This window comes from Schistocerca serialis, chromosome 5 (genome assembly GCF_023864345.2).
Source record: "Schistocerca serialis cubense isolate TAMUIC-IGC-003099 chromosome 5, iqSchSeri2.2, whole genome shotgun sequence".
Lineage (NCBI taxonomy): Eukaryota > Metazoa > Arthropoda > Insecta > Orthoptera > Acrididae > Schistocerca > Schistocerca serialis.
The window spans coordinates 550,304,103-550,327,025 of NC_064642.1; the positions used below are offsets into that span (position 1 = coordinate 550,304,103).

General features: G+C 42.5%; 1 protein-coding gene across 4 annotated transcripts in view; it reads right to left on the reverse strand.

Annotated features, from left to right (window-relative positions):
* Positions 1 to 22,923, reverse strand: part of LOC126482311 (serine/threonine-protein phosphatase 4 regulatory subunit 3) — a 137,239-nt gene that overhangs the window by 62,362 nt on the left and 51,954 nt on the right. The window contains exon 2 of one of the 4 annotated variants that reach the window (XM_050106348.1): positions 1,318 to 6,015. The exons of the other annotated variants lie outside the window; for them this stretch is intronic. Within the exon in view, the coding sequence (XP_049962305.1) occupies positions 1,689 to 5,456 (3,768 nt within the window). The 5' untranslated portion in view covers positions 5,457 to 6,015 and the 3' untranslated portion in view covers positions 1,318 to 1,688. Of the gene's footprint in view, positions 1 to 1,317; positions 6,016 to 22,923 lie in introns of those variants that run through there. 4 annotated transcript variants of the gene reach the window in all.

The window sequence follows — 22,923 nt, forward strand, 5'->3', positions numbered from 1 at the left end:
AACCGCAGTTAAAAATTGGAAATGATTGATAAACAAAAAAGAAAGACATTTGAATTCTCATTATATAGTACAAGCATACACATAAAAACAATCCCAGTACTACGGCAATAAAGAATGGTTGAGAATTCATATAGCAATGATGTGACCCAATGAAAGCCCAGTTCAGAATGCAACTGCACACATTATTCAGTGTACTTTGCAAGCTGGAAACTAACTCTCTCTCTCTCTCTCTCTCTCTCTCTCTCTCACACACAGATCCCAATTGCAAACATGTGTTAAACACAAGATTATACCTATCAAAAAATAAAGTACAACATAATTGTTATAATCACATACTGACAATTGTTTTTAACTTTTTCTATTATATTCTCCATGTTAAATCATATTTTAGTGGTTAATCAGCCATATACAGCTATCTCTACAGTACATTAACCAATATTTGGTTGCAGACAACGGATCAGGAGACACATACGGCTAACACAAGAATTAAGAAGCAATAATAAGCTTACAGAGTAGGCCACGGTTTTTTTGAGTACTTTACTGAACAATGTGGTTCTCTTAACAGTTAAAGTACAGTGTCATCCCCCCCCCCCCCCCTGCCAGTCTTCTTCAACACCTGTATGTGCTTTATACTCTTCTTTCAACAATTTATAATTTTTTCCCTTTTGGAAAAAAAAGAAAAAAAGCCTACCAGGTATGAAGCACAGGGCCAACAACAAAGAAACACTTAAAACAGGTTAAGTAAAACAACTGACAAAAACTTAAAGGGTTATAAAATAATTTTTATGACTGAACAGTACTTTTTTTTTTTAAAATAAAAACTGATTGAATGTCCAAAAAATGACACCCTATAGTGTACGAAGTTTTAAAAACTCCACAGTTTGAAAATAGCTCTAGGTTCTGCTGATATGAAAAATTAGAATAAAATTAGTGCATATTTCTGGGAAAAAACTGTAGTTCCCTCAATTTATATATTAGCTCTCTCTTAATTCTCAACTACAGTCACTACAATTACAATACTCATAATAACAATTCCATTTTACAGATTGCTTAAGATGCAGCATCAAAAGCAATCCATCACAATAAGCAGAGCTTTCTTAAACATATTTATTATATTATTATAATTTTATTGCTATTATTATAGCCATCTTCCTTTGTAAATCTCAGGTTGAAGGAACTGTAACAACACACTGGTTAAAAGAAACACAAATAAAGTTAAACGCTTATCATACCAGTCTGAAGGATTTATTTCAGCTATACAGCATTACTTCAAAACACATTTCAACCAAATGCATTCATTATGAAATTACAATAAATTTTTCTTACAAAAATTCTACATTTCATATAATTTATTGTCACAATAGAAATATTTCTTAACAGAACGTAACCTTTTTCCAAAATAAAGAAAATGATATTCCCAAAGCAATATGAGAAATTGCTACGCATGAACCAGTTTTCCACTTGAACACACATTTCCATTTTTATCTCACAAAGTCCATAGTCAACAAAAATTTACCTATTTAGCAAGAAATGAACTCATTTACAGAATTTTCACATTTGTAATATTCTACAGAAATACAACAAAAATATTAACATAAGAGACTTAAATGGCACAAATGGAGAAAATAACATTTAACTGATTCCCTTATCAAAGTATCATATCCTTAACTTCAGTTAGTTATATGAATTTATTTCATCTTCTTTGTGCCAAAAATGAAATCTGTATCGGGAGCCCCCTTTGGATGATTATACTTGGGCCTTTTCTCATAATTTGTATTCAGCGATTCAGTTTTTCTACTCCTTGCTAGCATTTCTTGATATTCCTCCTCCTCCAATCTTGCACTCATATTCAATGTTAATCGCTTGACTCTTTCTTTTTCAGCACGTTCAGCTTCCTCTTGGTTCTTCAAATTCATCGCCATATCAGAATCAATAGGAACATTTACATTTTTATACTGCTGTTTATTGCCTTTTTTCAACATTAGTACAAAATTTACAACAGGTGTATCAGAATCTTCAGATTTCAACTGCTCGTAGGTTTTTTTGGTCTTTGATCGAATGTGCAATGGTACAACTATATCCAAACGTTGTGGCATAGGGGTACCTCTAATTCTATCTTGAATATTTTCTGAAACCATTTGCTCAAATGCAATTTGAAAGTCATTATCCTCTGGGCAGTCAATTAATGACGGTTTTAGAGAAACTTTACAGTCATCCTCGTTCACATCTGGTTCTGAAGTGAAAGTGCCGCTAGGAATGCTCAATCCTCCACCATCTGCAGCCATACTGCTTCCATCAGTCTCCCAATCATCTAAAATATCACTACCTGTGTACGAAAGTGCATCAGAGGCATATGTTAAGTCAGTCTCTCCTAAACAACCTACTGATTTCACTACCGACACACTAGATAAGGACACAGTCTCAGAATGAGAAGTCATTGTATTTCCACTGTGATCTTTGGCTGTAGTTAACATGTTCTCAAGTGGTACAGACTCAGACTCCAATGTAACTTCACATATGTGGTTTGGATACTCATCCGAATCACTGCACACATCATCTGCATCGTGCTCAAAATTTGTGCCTGTTATAGTAAATAGAAAATCACTGTCATCTTTATACTCATCACATATTCTTTTCACTTCTGCATCAGATTCAGCTAATGAAGTATGAAGCTGTGCATTTGGAAAAAGTTTTAACACTGTTTCCTGAAACATGAGCTTAATACCTGGAGGAAAGAGGTTGTTTTCATTCCAAAACGGATTTGTATACTTTAACAAGTAATAATGCTGGAAAAAAACAAGATAGGTTTCCAATGTTGCCTTACTTCGTCCAGTAACAAAATAATTTCCACAAGTATCTAACAGTACACAAGATAAACGAATTCTTGAAAGGCTTTCCGGAGGATCGATGGCAGAAGGCACCCTCAAATCCCACGAAACCCCAAATGTTATCAACGAATAAAGTACACGGAAAACTGTCTTACTGTCAATCATCCTGTAGTTATACAATTCTCCAAGGTATTTAATCATTGCCACACGTCGCTGATTATACTTGGGAAGATTCAGTTCCATACCAAGTCTTATATCTTCCAATACACCATCAACAACCATTGGCCCAACAAAATCTTGAAATAAGGCCAGTCCAGACACAATGCTTGCTAAATAAGCAATATTTTCATATTTTACCTTGAAGCCACAAATTAAGCACTTAATAGCATAAGCTGCCATATCAGACTGGTCCCAGTCCAACTTTCGCATCAAACACAATACATTTTCACTGTTATATTTTGTTAAATCCTGATATAAAATTTTACGAATGAATTCCTGCTCAGGTGGTCTCTCTCTACGCGTAAAGCATACTACATCTGGGGGATTCACAGAATAGTAGGCATTTTCAATCATTAAAATGTGACGTGAATCTAATGCCATCACACTTTTTTTCCTCATAATTTGTTCTAAGAATATTTTCATTCTGTTGCTGCTATCTGGATGTTTGAACAAATATCTTCCACATGATTCCAAAAAACAACAACACATCTGAATATGATGGTGTGTAAAGTCATGGATGAGCATTTTCAGACAGTAGAGGCCTTCTATCTTTGAATAAACCTGAAACTTTATTAATTCTCCTATAAAAGTAACAATTTTTATCTTTGTTTCAATTTTCATTTGATCCTTTTTTCGCACATGATACCTGAAAGCTTGTTTTAGTAGTTGTGATAACTCCACTCCTATCTCTGGTGCTACAGGATATAGTGTTGCCACTAATCTAGCATACATTGGAATCAAATCTAAGCGTGTGCGAGGTACATTTATAAGTGACTTAATTAACTTCTTTCTATTGGATTTTGTATTTAAATTCATAACAAATTCAACTGAAGCACTATCAATTAGCTCCCTGTTAACACAGCTTGTAAGACTGCTCACAAATGTTTCTATTTGTGGCTTGTTTGCAACAGGTACTATCTCACTGTCATCTGTCTCTTCGGTATCAGGTACAGGCTGATCATCATCAAAAGGAGTATCAGTATCTAATTCCATATCTAGAGCTTCCTCCGTTATATTGTCTTGTTCAATGACTTGTGTTTGAAGATTTGGCATGAATTCTTTCAAATCAGGAAGGACTTCATAAAACTGCCTGGAATCATCATCATCCCATATATCAGCAACATTTGTGCACTCTTCACTTTCACTATTACTGTTTAAACTCTCATGCTTGGCTGATTTCACAACTGGAAGAGGCGGTACATCCACATCAAGCACTTCAGAAAATTTTAATGTATTAGCATCAAGATTTTGAAATGCTAGATGGAGCTCTTCAAGTCTCTCTTTCCTCTCAAAACTAAGCTGACCTTTTGTTTGTAATATCTTTTCATTCCTCTTTATATAGGCCTGCAATTCACAGTAATCAGTTGAGCGTCTCTTGCACAGAGAATTATAATACTCTAAAAGCAGGGCCTTTACGTTCTGTTGCTTTTCTTTCGGAAGTAAATCATATTGTGGCAGCGGCAAACTAAATTTTTCAAGCAGCATTCGCAACTTCCGCGGTACAAGACCAGCATAATCATCACCACAGTGATGACAAAAACTAAGTATTATATTGACATTGTTATGCTGTTCCTTATCTGTATTGATCAACATTGTTAATACATTGCCAAGAAGTGGTAAACCTTCTTTCAAAGTGAATATTCCTACACTGATGAGCTCTGCATAAAATCTTATGTCAACTCTTAGTTTTGCAGGATTCGAAATTTTGTCATCCTTCCTTATGCACAAAGCCCTCTGCCAGTTTTCCAGAAGTGAAACTTTAAATTCAGGGTAAGTTAGATGCAACATATTACATAATTTCACAGCTGCCCAGACATCACTCATTTTCAATTTCGTATCAACCAGAGCAGCTGCAACTTCACTCAAATACTTAGTTAAATTTAAAGTTGCAACATCTTTCAGTAATGACTCTATCTGACTCCCTGTAAAGGTTCTCAATTTCTTCACAAATGCAGCATTTCTTTTAACACTGGAGTCTAACTTCACAAAATGCTCTTCAGCAGGCCTGCAGTTGTCAATGTAGTAATTATAATTTCTTAACTGTGACGTCACAAATATACGATAATTTGTCTGGTTGATATATTCCATAACAAATGACTGATCAACATCTGCTGGTTCAAATGAGTCTATATTCGGCTTCTTTTGTGATATGAGACCAATTGACTGTGACACCATTTCCTTTGCAGTCTGAACATCTTTATCACCACCAGTCGCCTTTTCTCCAAAGAAATCAACATTCAACATAACTGATTCATTATCACACATCTCACTGGAGCTTGTAAAAGCCTTTCCTACATCAGAAGAAACTGCTGGGGCAGACAAGGACTCGCTATTTTCTTCCGTCCATTTACTATCATTCTGAGGCCTGATCTGCTGCCTAGCAGCCACCTCCACAGAATCATCATCCATTACTGTCTCAGCATATAATTAAATATTCCAGAAGTTAAACATTTCTCCGATACTGAACAAAAAGTATTAACAGCATTCATATCTTCAATGAATTATCTAAGAGAGAAATATATCACCTGTTAGCTTTTCTGGGGACGGGGGGACTTATAGCTACAGTCCATTTATTACACTTATCAGGAAAAATCCCAGGCAATAAGTCCTTCGGCGTAATATATATGTAACTACAGAATATTTTGAAGATGAAATTTAAAAAAGAGTTTAACTACAGAACTTCAATCAGAACAACGCTAAGATTGAAATAGTGATTCTAATGTGTCACCCAAAGCATCAGTACAAATTACACCAGTAGGTGAATTGTCACTATGTTTCAGAAATGTTTATACATATATCGGTGAACTGTTTATTGTTTTATCACATACGTCAGCCTTTATTTACACACTTCACAGCAGGATGAATGGTGACTACACACAATTATCTTCTAGCCAAGGACCATAAGCTCAGCAATGTTCCACTAGATCCAGTTCTTCATCTGGCTGTGTTCTAGTTCACAAGCACCATCCTGTGGTATAGCATACCAATAAAATCTCATTAAGTGACTAAATAATAATAAGTAGATTTATCACACACAAGTTTTAATTTTATATCTTCTCTGACATCAATTTCATTGCACTGCTAATGGCTTCTTTAGGCACCATCAGAACTGAGAATTGGCCTGAGATTTTAAAATGAATGGTATAATTTATACAGCATTTAAATTTCTATTGCATGTAATGAAACAAGAAACTAACATAGAGTGACAAAAGGAGCACAAGGAACATCTTTCAACAGAATGTGAAGCATGGGCAACTTCAGTAAATTATTCAGTAAAATATATGAATGACATTAAGTTTGCAGGTAAAATAACTTGAAATGGTATAATGTAGACTACCACACACAAACAGCAGTCTTTTAACACTATTAGAAGATCAAAATAATTATGTGGTGTAGATAATTTAAACAGAAGTGTGTGTGTGTGTGTGTGTGTGTGTGTGTGTGTGTGTGTGTGTATGCGCGCGCGCGCATGTGTGTTTGTTTTTACTCTGATATGATAAAGTAACAAAATTAGAATGCGATGTTATCTTTTCACAAAGAGGGAAACACTTGTCACTTTTTTAACATAAATACTAATTCCTCCAGCAATGAGACATCATCACATAAAAAAAAGTTTTCGCTTAGTTCTGATAGTGCAAAGAAAACCACTGCAATACAAGAAACTGGAAAATGACACAGAAGATACAAATATGTTGTAAAAATAACTCTACTTATCATTACTGTCATTATAGCATTTTTTAAAGATTTGTTATTCAGCCACCTATCTGCACTTAACATTCCTGAGTGACCTCTTTAAAAATTTTGAGACTTATTACACAGACTGTTTGAGTAAAATAAGCCTCTAATAACAAGCAGCTTTAAAAATACAAAACAATGCCAATTTATGAAGATATTTCAGAGATTGTTCTTTTTGGAGCTGGCCTAGTACCATGAATGGCACAAGCTTTCACTCTTAGGAATGCAAGTTCAATAGCTGAGCTACAATTGTTAATTTCTTATTTAGGTGTGTGCCTCATGCTTACCACCTTCACTAAAATTGCTTGAAAAAGGAAGTGAGAACCCTACAGAAAAATATTAAACAACACAGTCTGAAAAATACAAATGGTTACGGACAAGTATGAGAATTGGATTCAGCAATTTGTGCAGCAGAAGTCAATTTATCAAATACATATAAATGCGGAGTTCTTCACAGGTTTCACTAAAAATAATGGAAAGAAAGAAGGCTACGCTTCTCATTTCTGTTGGCTGAGACAGTTAATTTTCTTATAGTGACTGGAATAACCATTGCAATACCTCTACAAGGAAATGAAAATCAACAAAGCAGATAACCATTAAGTGTCTGTACACTACTGCATGGGAGTAAAATATACAAGAACTGATACAAACAATGGGGGCACAAAAAAGGGATGAGGTGAAAGGGGAAGTTTGCTAGTGAGAGATTTTCCAAGCAACGTTACCCAGAAAAGGCAAAACAGTTAACTAACAGACCCATGCAAAACACTGCAAAGTGAATTCAATAGAAGAACTCTGTAAACTGGCCTCGTTCTATAGATATGCCCTAGTTTCATTTTTGAAGGTTATTACACTACTTCATTACAATTACCTTCTGTTAAATACCTGCTGAATTTAAGAGTTGTCTAACTTTCTGTTGTTTGCTTAAAATCTTCAACCATACACCTATTCTCTCTGTACTCTTTTTCAAATATAATTTGAAATCCCTATTTCAATCACAGTTAGGAGCAGCAGCAGCACCACCACCACCACCACCACCACCACCACCGAACCAAATGACGCAGATCTATAGAATAATGCTTAAAGGGAGGGGCAGAGGGACAGGAAGAGATTGTGTGCAGAGGAAATATGATGTGCATCTTCTCTAAAATAAATGCAACCTCCCCATTTGTTGTGTGATTAACCAATTGCTCAAAACATGGTACACCAAGGGTGGGGGGTGGGGGGTGGGGGAGACAGACCATGAAGGAGGTATGCAAATTGGTCACGAATACTGGTATTCATATACAGGTGACGATGGAAAATGCAAAATTGTAAACTTTGGCAGCGTGCATGAATGTGTGACACTGCAGTGCAATTTCACTGTGCAGTTGACAAGGATAGCAAACGGGACATGTCAATACCAGGGTGTAAAGTTTTTGTGAATTTCATTCTGTGCACTCAGTTGGACAGTAACTACACTTCGCAGACAGGCATGTGAACAATGTGTGCAGATGTTAGCATTTGAAGGAGGATGTATAATTGAGCTCAAAGAAATCAGTTGGAGCAATGGGCAAGTTGATCGAGATTTGAATAGGAGTGATGAGACTATTCAACAATGTTGACACGAGACTATTCAAAAATGTTGGCAGGAACGGGTGAATCATGGCTAAATACAGGGTCAAGAAGGAAGCGTTCTATCGATCAACAGAGCGCAGAATGTGAGGACCTAGCAATTTTCAGAGGGGCGCTGAGAACCCCGGATTCATCATTAGCACTGATCTGAAGTGCAACTTGTGCTTCAGTGACTACAAGGATCATAAATAGGTGGCTCATAGAAAGGGGCCTGAGATCACGGCATCCCCTGCGCAGACTACAACTGGCCTCTGTACAACAAGCCTGTTTGCAGTGATGTCAGGCACATTTGACCTGGAATCTCACTGAATGGAGTAGAATTGTCTTCAGTAACGAGTCCCATTTTGAACTGAGCCTCAATGCCCAGCAATGAAATGTCAGGAGGGGCCTCAGAGAGCAGAGAGATAATAACCTGAGCATTGTCTGCCATACAGCCTGACACTCAGCAGTGATTATCTGGAGTGCTATTTCATCGCATAGCAGGACCCCTTTGATTGTCATCTGTGGCACCCTTATAGCACAGTGATATGTCAACAATACTCATGCCTCGTTTGGTTGCCCTTCATGGCAAGTCATCTTGGGCTTACATTTCAGCAAGACAATGCCCACCCACTCACTGCAAGAGTTTCCTACTACTTGTGTTCATGCGTACCAAACCCTATCTCAGCCAGCAAGGTCACTCGATCTCTCCTAAATTGAAAATGGACAGCATTTGACGCGATGTCCCTCAGGAGAAGATCCAGCAATTCCATCAGTCAATGCTAAACTGAACAACTGCTTGTATAAGAGCCAGATGTGGACCAAAATGTAACTGACTAGCTGAATTTGTGCTCTGTCTTGAATAATTTTTTTTTTTTTTTTGAAATTATAATCATTTTTCTTTCTGTACATGACCATCGCATCTCCTGATTTCTGCCTCAATCAGAAATATCCTTTGTGGTGTATCTTTTTTCTTCATACAGAGTATAGTTAGATAATATACAACTGCGTAGAGGTAAGAAAACATAAATAACAAGGCTCAGTTTAGGATATTAACACAAGAACTTTTGTGGATAAAAACTAACTTTACCTCCACAAACTGACACTTAAAATATATGCAAATATTTCACTATCCACAATCTTATATAAAACATAGTTTAGATTACAGGAAACGATGCAATAATAAAGTTGCAGCTACAGGAGCCTCTCTGGGGGACACCGTCTTGTCAAATTACTGACCATGCGAGCAGAGAGGCTTGCATGTGAGCAGAAAGGCTTGCACATTACTATGAAACTGAGGGCTGTACCAGCTGTAGCGCAGCTACTGACAGGGTCCTCCATGCCAGACAGACGTTTGTCGATGAACCAGACGAAGAGTGCCTAACGATGTCCTGTCTTTCTTCTTACCCAATTCCCCAGATACCCAGCTTAAGGTTTGATGTGATCCATGCTGAAGTGTGTGTGGCACATGAGAAGAAGTGTCTGTAATGTAACTTCAGGGATACCAGTTGACCTCTCTGTGCAATTAGCCCTGCAGCACGTGGGGTTCTGTGGCATTGACTGAATAAATCCCCAATTCTTGAGAGACCAAAATGTGATGAATACAAAACAAAACACAATCTGAGGGAGTTTATGAAAGCTCAGACACCCAAGCATTGGGACTGGAACCGACGGAAGCTGCTTTTAACTGGATTGGGTGACAGACCAGTCCCAAGATCACATCTTTTATGGGGCTCAGAAGAGGAAACTTCTCTCAAGGATGAAAAAGAAGATGAAGGTAAAAAATAGCTTCCTAAATATAACTGGAGGAAAATTATAAAAATAAAGACTGTGTCAGATTTAAAGGGGTAATCAGACCCCCTCTACCTCTAAGACTGGGAACAAAGAACAAAGGGGAAGTCTAATACTCCCACTTCTCAGAATAAATGGATTAAAAAAAGAGACCATCTAGGAAATGGGGAAATGGACTGCAGTCTTGGCTTTTAGGATGGCGGTTATCCAACTGTTCAACATAACCTTGCAGCAAGCAGAGCTTCTTCAGATGGCTCTCTGAGAAAACTGAACAGAGGACTGGAACAGAATCAACCAAAACACTGTGTTGTCCAGTCAAACCCTTGTGATGGAAACCACAGTGAGCAAAGTGAGAACAGGACCTGAAATTTTACTTAGGGTTCTTGTAGGTTACCGCCAGGATAATCAAAGACATCGGAAATGACCATGGCCATAAGTTGGAGGCTGCAAGCGTTGTAGATAAACTTGCAACACAGTAAAGGAGCAACTGCCCCTCCGAGCTGTCTTCTGGGATGACAGAAGGTGGATGTGTCCCTGATCCAGGAACCCTTTCTATATAAAAGAGGCATTTCTGGCTTCGGAGGAACTGGAGGTAATAAGTAGATTTATATTGGAAAGTTAAGAAACTCCAAAACATGCATTTATGCTATGAATGCAATTTCTTTCACGCCAATGGTGGACTTCTGTTCCATGGACTTAGTGACAATCAAGACGAAACAGTGTGCAGAAGGAAGGACGAGGGAAACTGTATTGGCCTCTGTTTACCTTCCTCACGAGAGCAGTAGTTTTCCTTCCCAGGAAATGGCAATTGTTAAAATATCTGGTAGAGAGTAATTTGAAAATAATGAATAGGTTTAGGTGACCTACCTTCAGGAATAGAAGATGGGAAAAGGTGACTGACATAACTTTTGGGTCGGCTCTAACAGATAGTTATACCAGACAGTGACTTGGCATTATTTGACTGCTTGTATATTAAGTCTGAAGTTGAAATAGGTGTTAAACAGACCATGGCCTACAGGAATCTAAGGAAAACAGGCTGGGATTCACTTAAGGAAGACCAAAACTCACCCTCGTGTGAAGTCAGAACTTTGATGCAAAACCCAGTAATTTGAGGAAACGGAAAACACAGTGACACCTTCCAATATGTCCTCATATTCAGAAAACTGCCACATAACCAAAAAGTTCACAAACAGAAATGCACTTTGGTGGAACAACAATTTGGAATGCAAAGGAAGCAGGTAAGAAGACAGTTCAACATTGCAAGAAAGAAAGGACAATGGGTAACATATTGGAAGGCTCTTCTCAAATACAACTATGCGATCAAGCAAGTGACGTCATCATCTGGGAAAGTATTCTGTAAGGAAGTGGGTGGTATAGCTACTTGTACTATATTTAATAAAGTCCTCACTAGAATACCAACTAATCCAGGAGGTACTCTAAAGCAGGAGGATGGTGGGTGTACAAAGACAGCAAGTGAGATGCTGTATGTGCTCCTTAAGATTCCCTTCTCTCAATGCAGTCGCGAAGGTAACACAGACGAGGAGCCAGTCCCTGAGAGGCACTCGTTTACAGGTAACCAAAAGGAAAACTAGGAAACTGCCAAAGAATGTACTCATTTAAAAAAGAAACCCGAAAAAATTTCAACCATTCTAGTTACCAGACCCAGATGGTTTAATTAGATTCCTACTTAAGACTTTAGGGTCAGCCTAGCAGCAGGAATGCTTGGAGGGCAACGAGAATTGTTTTCATTCCGAAGCTAGGGAGAATTAATCACATTGACGCTAAGGATATGAGACCAATCAATCTGTCCTCCTCTCTTCTAAATACATTAGAAAAACTGGTTAATGTGCACATTAGGGAAAAGGGGTTAACTGAGCTTCCTCTACAATTGAAACAACACACTTATCAGTCAGGCAGATAGTGCGAGACAGAACTTCACCACATTGTTGGGAAGGTGAAAAAAGCTCCACACTTTCAGGAAATTGCTCTCTGTTCTTCCTGGATATTTGCAATATGAACTACAAATCCATGGTTTGAACTGCAGAAGAGCTTGGCACTGACACCACCACATGCAGGTGGATTAAGATCATGCTAAAGTAGAAGCCATCACGATGACTGAGAAAATGGTGGTCACCACCACCTGGGAAAGTCCACAAGGAGGAAACTGGAATCAATAGTGAATGAACTCGCTGAAGCGTGCACTGAACATTGTGCAGAAAACAGAATCTATGGGTCCATCCCAAGAAAACTTTTGTAGTACTATTTACAAGGAAGCATATCCAGCACATGTTCTGAAACTGCAAGCTCCTCGATGAAATTTTGCCCACAGAAGGTGTAGTCAAGTATCTAAGGTAACCATGGATGCGAAAATATCACTGACCCCTCACATAAAGAATACAGGGCGTTTCAAAAAGAAAGAGCAGATTTCAAACATTTATTTCTCAAAAACTACAAATGATAGAAACACAATTCCAACGGTCCTTCACTCAATATGAGTACCAAATGTTACACAACAAATATCAAAACTGTACCTCAATATGAGCACCATTTGTTACACGACAAATATCAAACCGGTATCTCATTTCTTGCCACACACGACGCAACTGGTCTTTAGTTACCGAATTCACGGCCGCAACAATTCGATGTCGTACCTCTTGAAGAGTAGCGGGCATAGGTGGGACATAAACACAGTCCTTTATGTACCCCCACAAATAAAAATCGCAGGGAGTAAGGTCTGGTGACCTGGGAGGCCACAGACGATGACATTGATCTTGTGCTCCTGCTCTTCCAATCCACCGTCCTGGAATGGTGTTATTTAGGTACCGTCGTACAGGTTCAGAGAAGTGTGGTGGGGCGCCATCTTGCATGAAGATGAAGTGATTTGAATCTTCCTGAAGTTGAGGAAATAGCCAGTTTTCTAACATGTCCAGGTAAATGGTTCCTGTGATAGTTTTCTCCATGAAAAAGAAAGGTCCATAAACTTTGTTTACCGAAATTGCACAAAAGACGTTAACCTTTGGTGAGTCTCTTTCATGTTGAATAACGTCCCTCGGAGTTTCACTCGCCCAAATTCGTACGTTATGCCGATTAACTTTACCAGAAATGTGAAACGTTGATTCATCTGAAAAAATTAATCGTTCGGCAAAATTGTCCTCTTCCATGTCCTGTAGAATTGCAGTTGAAAATTCGAACCTTTTGTTGTGGTCGTCAGGACGCAATGCTTGCAATAACTGCAGTTTGTACGGCTTCATGTGCAGACGGTTACTCAGAACGCGCCATACCGTTGTTTTAGACATGTTTAGTTCGTGACTTGCCCGTGCCGTGGATTTTCTAGGGCTCCTTTCGTAAGCTGCACGGACACGCTCGACATTTTCATCCGATGTGCGTGGACGACCCGTGCTTTTTCGCTTGCAGATGCAACCATCTTCTACGAATCTGTGATGCCACTCATAAATTTGCTTATGACGAGGCGGCTGTTTGTTGAATTGACGGCGGAATGCACGTTGCACACCAACAATGGACTCTAACTTTGCAAATTGCAGCACACAAAATGATCGTTCCTGTGGTGTCGTCGCCATTTTCCTACAAACAAACGCCAGCGCCACTGCGGATTTGCATGGAACTTCTGCGCGGACCATTGAAAAACTTTGAACCTTTCTCTGACAAGAAACGTTTGAATTGTGTTTCTATCATTTGTAGTTTTTGAGAAATAAATGTTTGAAATCTGCTCTTTCTTTTTGAAACGCCCTGTATATGTTCCACAGCAAAAGGTACTCTTACGGGCACTAGAGGAGCCTATGGTGAAAATTGATGTGTAATCCTTGGAGTACGTATTGGATATATATATACTACTGTAAAAAGGAAGGAAGATTGGGCTTAACATCCCACCAATATCGACATCATTGGAGACGGAGCACAAGCTTGGTTTGTGTTTTGGAAAGAGAAGGAAATCACCCATGCCCTTTCAAGGGATTCTGCCTGGAGCAATTTTGAGATAATCACAGAACGCCTGAACGTGGACACGGGTTTGAACCGCCATCCTCCCGAATCCAGTGTGCTAATCACTGCACCACCTCACTCAGTATATATACACTACTATAATAAGGCCTACAATAATTTGTGGGGCTACAGTATGTTGGAATACAAGGTAGCTGCTAAGGAGCTTGGCAAGGTGCAGAGACTGGCCAGGTTAGCCATAAGAGGCAGAATTATCAGCATACCCACTGCTGGGACAGAGACTGTACTGGATGTATTCCCATTACAGCTTTCAGTACAATAGAGCCAATGGCATGGGTGAAAACTGGAAATAACTGGATTCCTTCACGTATCTAGAATTTCACCCCAATGTAGTGAGTGTGGTAAAGATAGGAATGGTAGGGGAAATGTTGGCTGACTGCAATAACTTCCATCTGCTTCAATAAACCTTCCAATATAACTACTGGAGAAAGTGTGCAGTGGAAATGTTATTCCAGGCAGAAATACAGACTATAAGAGCACACGCGGAGGAGAAATTGCACGGGTTCTTCAAGGATTGTGGCATCTATATTTACGCAGACAGCCAAGCTGCTCTGAAATGTCTATCAGTCTCCGAACTTCGATTCCATGGTAAGGGCAGCAGAGGTGCATGACCTGGGGACCACTATATGCAGTTGGACCAGGGCCTTGCTTAGTGGGAGGAAAATAGAGGCTACCATGATGAATGAAAAGATGGTAATTAACACCACTAGAGGCTGCCCACAAGGTGTTTTGTCCCCTCTTATTGTGGAATCTAGTGGTGAACGAACTAATTGAGGAATTAAATTCCAGACATGCTGCTGCCAAGGATATGCAGATGACCTCGTCATAGTAATAACTGGCAAATTTACTGAAACATTTAGAAATATGGCACAAGGAAGTTTGGACATTGTGCAAAATTGGTGCATCAAACAGGATCTGAGAGCTAATCCTTAGAAGACTGTTGTGGTGCCATTTACGAAGAGACATATTCAACACTCAAGTTGTAATCTAAAGCTCTTCGATGAAACTCTACCTATGAAGGGGATAGTGAAAGATCTAGGGGTTAGATGAGAAGCTAACATGGACCCCTCACATTAAGAGTACCTGCTCCAAGGCAAAAAGTACTCTAGTAGAGTACTGGAAGGGCATGTGGCAAAAACTGGGGCCTAAGCCTGAGAGATATGCACTGAATATACACCACAGTGGTCAGACCTAGGATTTCCTACAGGGCTGTAGTGTGGTGGAAGAAGGTAGAACAGCAGGTTGCAGCTAAGGAGCTTGCTATGGTGCAGAGATTGGCCTGCTTAGTCATAACAGGTGAAATTAGCAGTGGACCAACCACTGGAATGGAAGCCATGCTGGATACGCCTCCACTACACCTTTGGGTCAGGATGGAGGCAGCAGCTGGGGCACACAGACTTAAAACTGGCAAAAACTGGGTCTCATTAGGATATCCAAAATCACACACTAACATAGTGAGTGAGATAAATATAGGAATGGCTGGGGAAATGCCTGCCGACTACATAACAACTCCCAACTGCTTCGAGAAGACTTACAATATAATAATTGGAAGCAGGGAGCAGTGGGAGAAAACAGTTCGACACCGTACGGGGGACATCGTTTGGTTAACTGATGGGTCGAAAATAGACCAAGGTGTTGGGGCAGTGTTTTTTTTTTTTTTTTTTTTTTTTTTTTTTTTTTTTTTTTTTTTTTTTTTTTTTTTAGGGCGCAAAACTTCTATGGTCATTAGCGCCCGGTCCGTGACTTAGGAAACAGTAAAAAACCGAAATTGAAAACCAGCAGCTATGGGAACGAAAGTCATAAAATTGGAGAAACTAAAAGCAGAAGGAAGGCTTAAAAATACACTACAGAAAGGGGTTGGTTGTCCCCAAAAAAAGCTTCAAATGACTGACGTCATTTCACTGGCACTAATAAACTTGAGAACGCGGTCGGCTGAGCGCGTGTCATCTGCTAAAATCGACGATATATCAGGCGATAGCTGTAGACTGGAGCGTAACGAATTAAAATAGGGGCACTCAATTAAAAGGTGTCTTACCGTCCACAGCTGAGAGCAGTGGGGACAGAGTGGGGGAGGATCGCCGCTTAAAAGATGTCGATGGCTAAAAGGACAGTGCCCTATCCGGAGTCTAGTTAAAATTACCTCCTCCCGATGACGCGTTCGGGAGGAAGAGGTCCAAGCACAAGGAAGAGCTTTCATGTCCCGCAATTTATTATGGCTAAGTGTTGACCAATGTGTGTGCCATAAATGAACAACATGTCGACATAGAACGCTCCGTAGATCAGCGAAGGGAACCGATTGAATAGCTGGCCGAGGAAGAGAGACTGCAGCCTTGGCAGCAATATCGGCCGCCTCATTTCCACAGATACCAACGTGTCCCGGGAGCCAGAGGAACGCCACCGAGACGCCCCACAGGTGGAGCAAGCGCAGACAGTCCTGAATCTGGTGGACCAGAGGGTGCACAGGATAAAGAGCTTGGAGACTGAGGAGAGAGCTGAGAGAATCTGAGCAGATAACATATTGTATCCGCTGATGGCGGCGGATGTAGTGGACAGCCTGGAGAACAGCGTAAAGCTCCGCAGTATAAACCGAACACTGGTCGGGAAGCCGAAAGTGATTTGGGGTGTCGCCAACAATATAGGCACTCCCTACACCTAATGATGTTTTCGAGCCGTCGGTGTAAATAAATGTGGCGTCCGTCATTTGTGCACATAGAGCAGCAAATGCCCGATGATAAACAAGTGAAGGGGTACCATACTTGGGAAATCGACAAAGGTCACGGAGCAGGCAGATCCGGGGACAGAGCCAAGGCGGTGCTGTACCCCAAGTTGTCAAAAAGGTTTTAGGAAAGCGGAAGGAAAGAGAATGGAGCAGTTGACGGAAGCGGACTCCCGGTGGTAGTAGGGAGGAGGGGCGGCCTGCATACCCTACATCAAAGGAGGCGTCGAAAAAAATGTCATGGGCTGGATTAGCAGGCACGGAAGACAGATGGCTAGCAGAATGACTCAGAAGGACTGCTCGCCGATTGGACAGCGGAGGTTCAGCAGTCTCAGCATAAAGGCTTTCCACAGGGCTGGTGTAAAAAGCTCCAGACACTAAACGTAATCCACGGTGGTGGATAGAGTCGAGACGCCGAAGAATAGACGGCCGAGCAGAGGAGTAGACTGTGCTTCCATAGTCCAATTTCGAGCGCACTAAGGCGCGATAGAGGTGGAGAAGGACCACTCGGTCCGCTCCCCAGGAGGTACCATTCAGGACACGGAGGGTGTTGAGGGATCGCAGACAGCGAGCCGAAAGATAGGAAACGTGGGAAGACCAGCACAGTTTTGTGTCACACATAAGACCCAAGAATTTAGCGACGTTTGAAAACGGAAGGTTGACAGGACCTAGATGTAAGGAGGGCGGAAGAAACTCCTTACATCGCCAAAAATTAACACAAACGGTCTTACTGGGAGAAAAACGGAAGCCGGTTTCGATGCTCCAAGAGTGGAGGCGATCGAGACATCCTTGAAGACGTCGTTCAAGAAGGCTGGACCGTTGAGAGCTGTAGTAGATCGCAAAATCATCCACAAAGAGGGAGCCCGAGACATCAGGAAGGAGACAATCCATAATTGGATTGATGGCAATGGCAAACAGTACAACACTCAGCATGGAGCCCTGGGGTACCCCGTTTTCTTGGGAGAAAGTACGGGAGAGAGTAGTGTTCACCCGCACCCTAAATGTGCGCTCTGCCATAAATTCGCGAAGAAAAAGGGGCAGCCGACCTCGAAAGCCCCAAGAGAACAGTGTGCGGAGGATGCCTGTCCTCCAACAGGTATCGTATGCTCTCTCCAGATCAAAAAATATTGCTACTGTTTGGCGTTTCGGAGAAAATTGTTCATGATATAAGTGGAGAGAGCAACAAGATGGTCAACTGCAGAACGATGCTTTCGGAATCCGCATTGGGCAGGTGTTAAAAGACTGCGGGATTCCAGCCACCACGCTAAACGGTAATTCACCATACGCTCCAAAACCTTACAGACACTACTCGTGAGAGAAATGGGGCGATAGCTAGAGGGGAGATTTTTGTCCTTTCCAGGTTTCGGAACAGGAACGACGATAGCTTCCCGCCATCGTCTGGGAAAAGTACTGTCGGTCCAAATTCGATTATAAAGGCGAAGGAGGTAACGCAGACTATGGGTTGATAAATGCAGCAACATTTGGACGTGGATACCATCTGGTCCTGGGGCGGAGGAGCGAGAAGAAGAGAGTGCATGTTGGAGTTCCCGCAAGAAGAAAACAGTATTGTAGCTTTCGTGATTTTGAGAGGAGTAAGCAAGAGGTCGCACTTCCGCTGCACGTTTCTTCGGGAGAAACGCTAGCGTGTAATTTGAAGAGCTCGAAATCTCAGCAAAGTGCTGACCCAACGAGTTAGAAATTGCGACGGGGTCCACTAATGTATCATGCGCGACAGTGAGCCCAGAGACCGGGGAGAAACTAGGCGCGCCTGAGAACCGTCGAAGCCGACTCCAAACTTCCGAGGAGGGAGTGAAGGTGTTAAATGAGCTAATAAAGAATTTCCTGTTTGCCTTCTTGCTATCGCGGATGACACGACGGCATCGCCCTCGGAACTGCTCATAGCGGATACAGTTGGCCAAAGTAGGATGGTGGCGGAAAACGCGGAGAGCACGTCGCCGCTCATGTATTGCATCACGGCATGCCTCGTTCCACCAAGGAACTGGGGGGCGCCGGGGCAATTCGGAGGTGCGTGGTATTGAATGTTCCGCAGCTGTAAGAATAACGTCGGTAATATGTGTGACCTCATCGTCGACGCTGGGAAAGTGACGTCATCGAATGTCGCTAGAGACGAAAAAAGTGTCCAATCGGCTTGGGCAAACTTCCAGCGTCGCGGGCGCATGTAGGGCAGTTGAGGCTGCAGTCTAAGGATACATGGAAAGTGGTCACTCGAGTGTGTATCATCAAGGGCGAACCATTCGAAGCGCCGAGCTAGCGGAACAGTACCGACCGCAAGGTCCAAATGAGATAAATTTGTCGTGGAGGCAGACAAAAATGTAGGGACCCCAGTGTTGAGGCAAACTAGATCTGCTTGGTGGAAGACTTCTAGCAATAGTGAGCCACGTGGACAAGGATGTGGAGATCCCCAAAGCGGGTGGTGGGCATTGAAGTCCCCAACCAGCAAATATGGGGGTGGAAGCTGACCAAGAAGATGAAGGAGATCAGCTCGTGCCATTGGTGTGGACGATGGAATGTATACAGTACAAAGAGAGAACGTGTATCCGGAAAGGAAAAGACGGTCGGCGACAGCTTGGAAGGAAGTGTTTAAATGGATTGGGTGATAATGGAGAGTTTCATGGAGAAGAATCATGAGTCCTCCATGTGCTGGAGTGCCTTCAACAGAGGGGAGATCATATCGGACGGACTGAAAATGAGGGAGAACAAAGCGGTCATGGGGACGCAGCTTTGTTTCCTGAAGACAGAAGATGACCGGCGAGTAGGATCGTAAGAGGATCGACAATTCATCCCGATTGGCTCGAATACTGCGGTTATTCCAGTGGATAATGGACATAGGGTGAACAGAAAATGGAGGAATGTGACCAAGGTTGCTGTCAACTCAACGACTGCTCTGAGCTTGCGATCGACAGCATGGAATGGCATTCAGCCGAAGGCAGAAGATCCTGATCCATAGGTTGGTCAGGAGCAGCTCCTGCCACCAGCGATCGGCCGGTTGATCGGCCGCCAGCAGTGCGCCTCGGCGACACAGAAGACGGCCGAGGGCGATTTCCGCCAGGTGGTGCTGTAGATGGGACACGCCTTGGCGGAGAAGGAGAGGAACTGGGTTTCTTTGTAGCCTTCTTGGAAGTATGATGTTTAGAGGAAGGAGGAACCAATGGTTGGGAAGTTGCCGTACGTAAAAACTCTTCACGAGTATGCTCTTTTTTCGAAGTCTTGGTGTCTGACTTTTGGGCTCGAGATTTAGCAGAACTCGACGAAGGGTGAGCCAGAGAGTGGGCAGGCGAAAGTGGTGAGGTTGAACGGGCGATCTTTGCGCTGGCCGATCTGACGACCGTGGCACTAAAGGTGAGGTCGCAAGTCTGCGTGGCCGCCTCCTTTGTTGGCCGAGGAGAAGCAAGGACAGTGCTGTATTTTCCTTTCTGAGGCACGGTGGGCTGTCGACTGGCGAATAATTTTCGAGCAGCAAAGGTCGACACCTTTTCCTTTACTCTAATTTCCTGGATGAGCTTTTCGTCCTTAAAAACGGGACAATCTCGAGAGGAAGCAGCGTGGTCACCCATACAGTTGATGCAGCGAGGGGATGGAGGTGGACAAGCCCCCTTATGGGCATCCCTGCCACACGTAACACATTTGGCCAGATTGGAACAGGACTGGCTGGTGTGATTGAACCGCTGACACCGATAGCAAAGCGTAGGGTTTGGGACGTAAGGGCGAACGGAAATTATCTCATAGCCTGCTTTGATTTTCGATGGGAGTTGAACTTTGTCAAATGTCAAGAAGACAGTGCGGGTTGGAATGATGTTCGTGTCAACCCTTTTCGTAACCCTATGAACAGCCGTTACGCCCTGGTCAGACAGGTAGTGCTGAATTTCTTCGTCAGACAATCCATCGAGGGAGCGTGTATAAACGACTCCACGCGAGGAATTTAAAGTACGGTGCGGTTCCACCCGGACAGGGAAGGTGTGTAGTAGTGAGGTACGCAGCAATTTTTGTGCCTGGAGTGCACTGACTGTTTCTAACAACAGGGTGCCATTCCGTAATCTGGAACAAGACTTTACAGGACCTGCAATTGCGTCGACACCTTTCTGAATAATGAAAGGGTTGACCGTGGAGAAGTTGTGACCTTCGTCAGACCGAGAAACAACAAGGAACTGTGGCAACGATGGAAGAACTGACTGTGGCTGGGACTCAGTGAACTTACGTTTGTGAGCAGACATAGTGGAAGGTGAGGAAACCATTGCGGGAGAATCCCCCATGGTTACCAGCGTCTCCGATGGAGCGCTCCTCCCTTGTGGGGGCCCTCTCTGAGGGCACTCCCGCCTTAGGTGATTGTTCACACCTCAGGTCACACCTCCCGACAAACGGACGGAGAGACCAATCGGCACTTTCGGAAGGTATCAGCTCGGGTAATCACCCCTCCCTGGGCCTGGCCGTTACCAGGGGGTACGTACGTGTCCTACCTGTCTACCCGGGGCGGGGAATTACGCGTTACCCCGTCACCGGCTACGCATGGAAGTGCGTGGGTCGGCCTTCAGACACGCACAGGGAGGAAGAAAGAGAAAGGGAAAGGAAAGAAGAGAGGTCTCAAACGCCGCAGCGGAGAAAAGGGTAAAGAGAAGAGGTAAGGAAAAGAGAAGGACAAAGGAAGGATGAAGACATACAAGCAAGGAAGGCGAAGAATGCGGTACATTTACAAGCGTCCGTCTCCGGACGTAGGCACAAACCATACTCCCAGAGGGGGAGAAAGGGAAGGAAAGAGCCAGAGGTGAGGGGGGGGGGGCAAGATGGGGGATGGGGAAGGATGCGGAAAGGGAAGGTATGCAGCCCGGAAAGGAAGGAAGGCCACATTAGCTCGGGGTCCCGTGCTCGCTACGCACGTATCCACAAAAGAGTTGTGGATCCCCTGGGGGGGTTGGGGCAGGGGTGTACGGGGTGCAGCCAAGACTGGAGGGCATCACCTCCCTAGGTAAACTGGCCTCTGTATTCCAAGCTGAAATTACTACAATCAGGCCATGTGTGAAGGAGAATATGTGTAGGTGCTACAAGGACCATAGCATCTACATCTATTCAGACAGCCAGGCAGCCCTGAAATCATTGGCAGCTCCTGCAACAAGATCTAAGATTGTTGCAGAATGCCACAGGGCTCTGGTGGAGCTAGGAGGAAGCAATCCCTAGTGTGGGTCCCTGGCCACTCAGGGATCTGTGGCAATGAACAAGCTGACAGATTGGCTATGATGGGGGCAACAACTCCATTTATTGGACCAGAACCTGTCCTGACAATTACGAAGGCTATGATCACATTAGAACTATGGAACTGGCTTAGGAAACAGCACGTAGGATATTGGACCAAGGTCCATAAACAAAAACATGTTAATGTAATGATGCCCAAGACATGTTTTAAAAGAAGCTCTGTAATCCTGGGACTGGACAGGAAAGAGATCAAACTCATGGCTGGACTGATGACCAACCATGGGAATTTCAAAAAACACCTATGGGAATTTCAAAGAACACCTATAACAGTATAATGGAAGAGGACCCTAAATGTAGGATCTGTGATGCGGGTGAAGAAACTGCATCACACCTAATCTTCGAATACATGGCATTGGAGAGTAAAAGATACAGAATCTTCGGGACAACTAGAGCTGAAGAAATTGTGTCTTAACAAAAAAAGGTAGAGGGAGTCCTTGCACAATTTAAGGGCATTGGTTGGCTTTATTATATATACAGGCAGCGATACCATACAATAAACTTAGTTTTGGTGCAGGCAGAGGCAGGTTAGACCTAAGCTGTTTTAGCTTCCCTGTTAAAATCAAATCAAATCTATCAGTCTCTCCAACAAGATCAAAGATTGTTGCAGAATGTCACGAAGCCCTTGGAAGACTAGGAGAAAGCAACAGGGTAAATCTGTTGAGGATCTTTTGTCACTCAGGAAACAGTGGCAAGGAACAAGCTGATGTGCTAGCCAGGACACATGCAACAATTCCTTTTATTGCTCAGAACCTGTCCTAAACA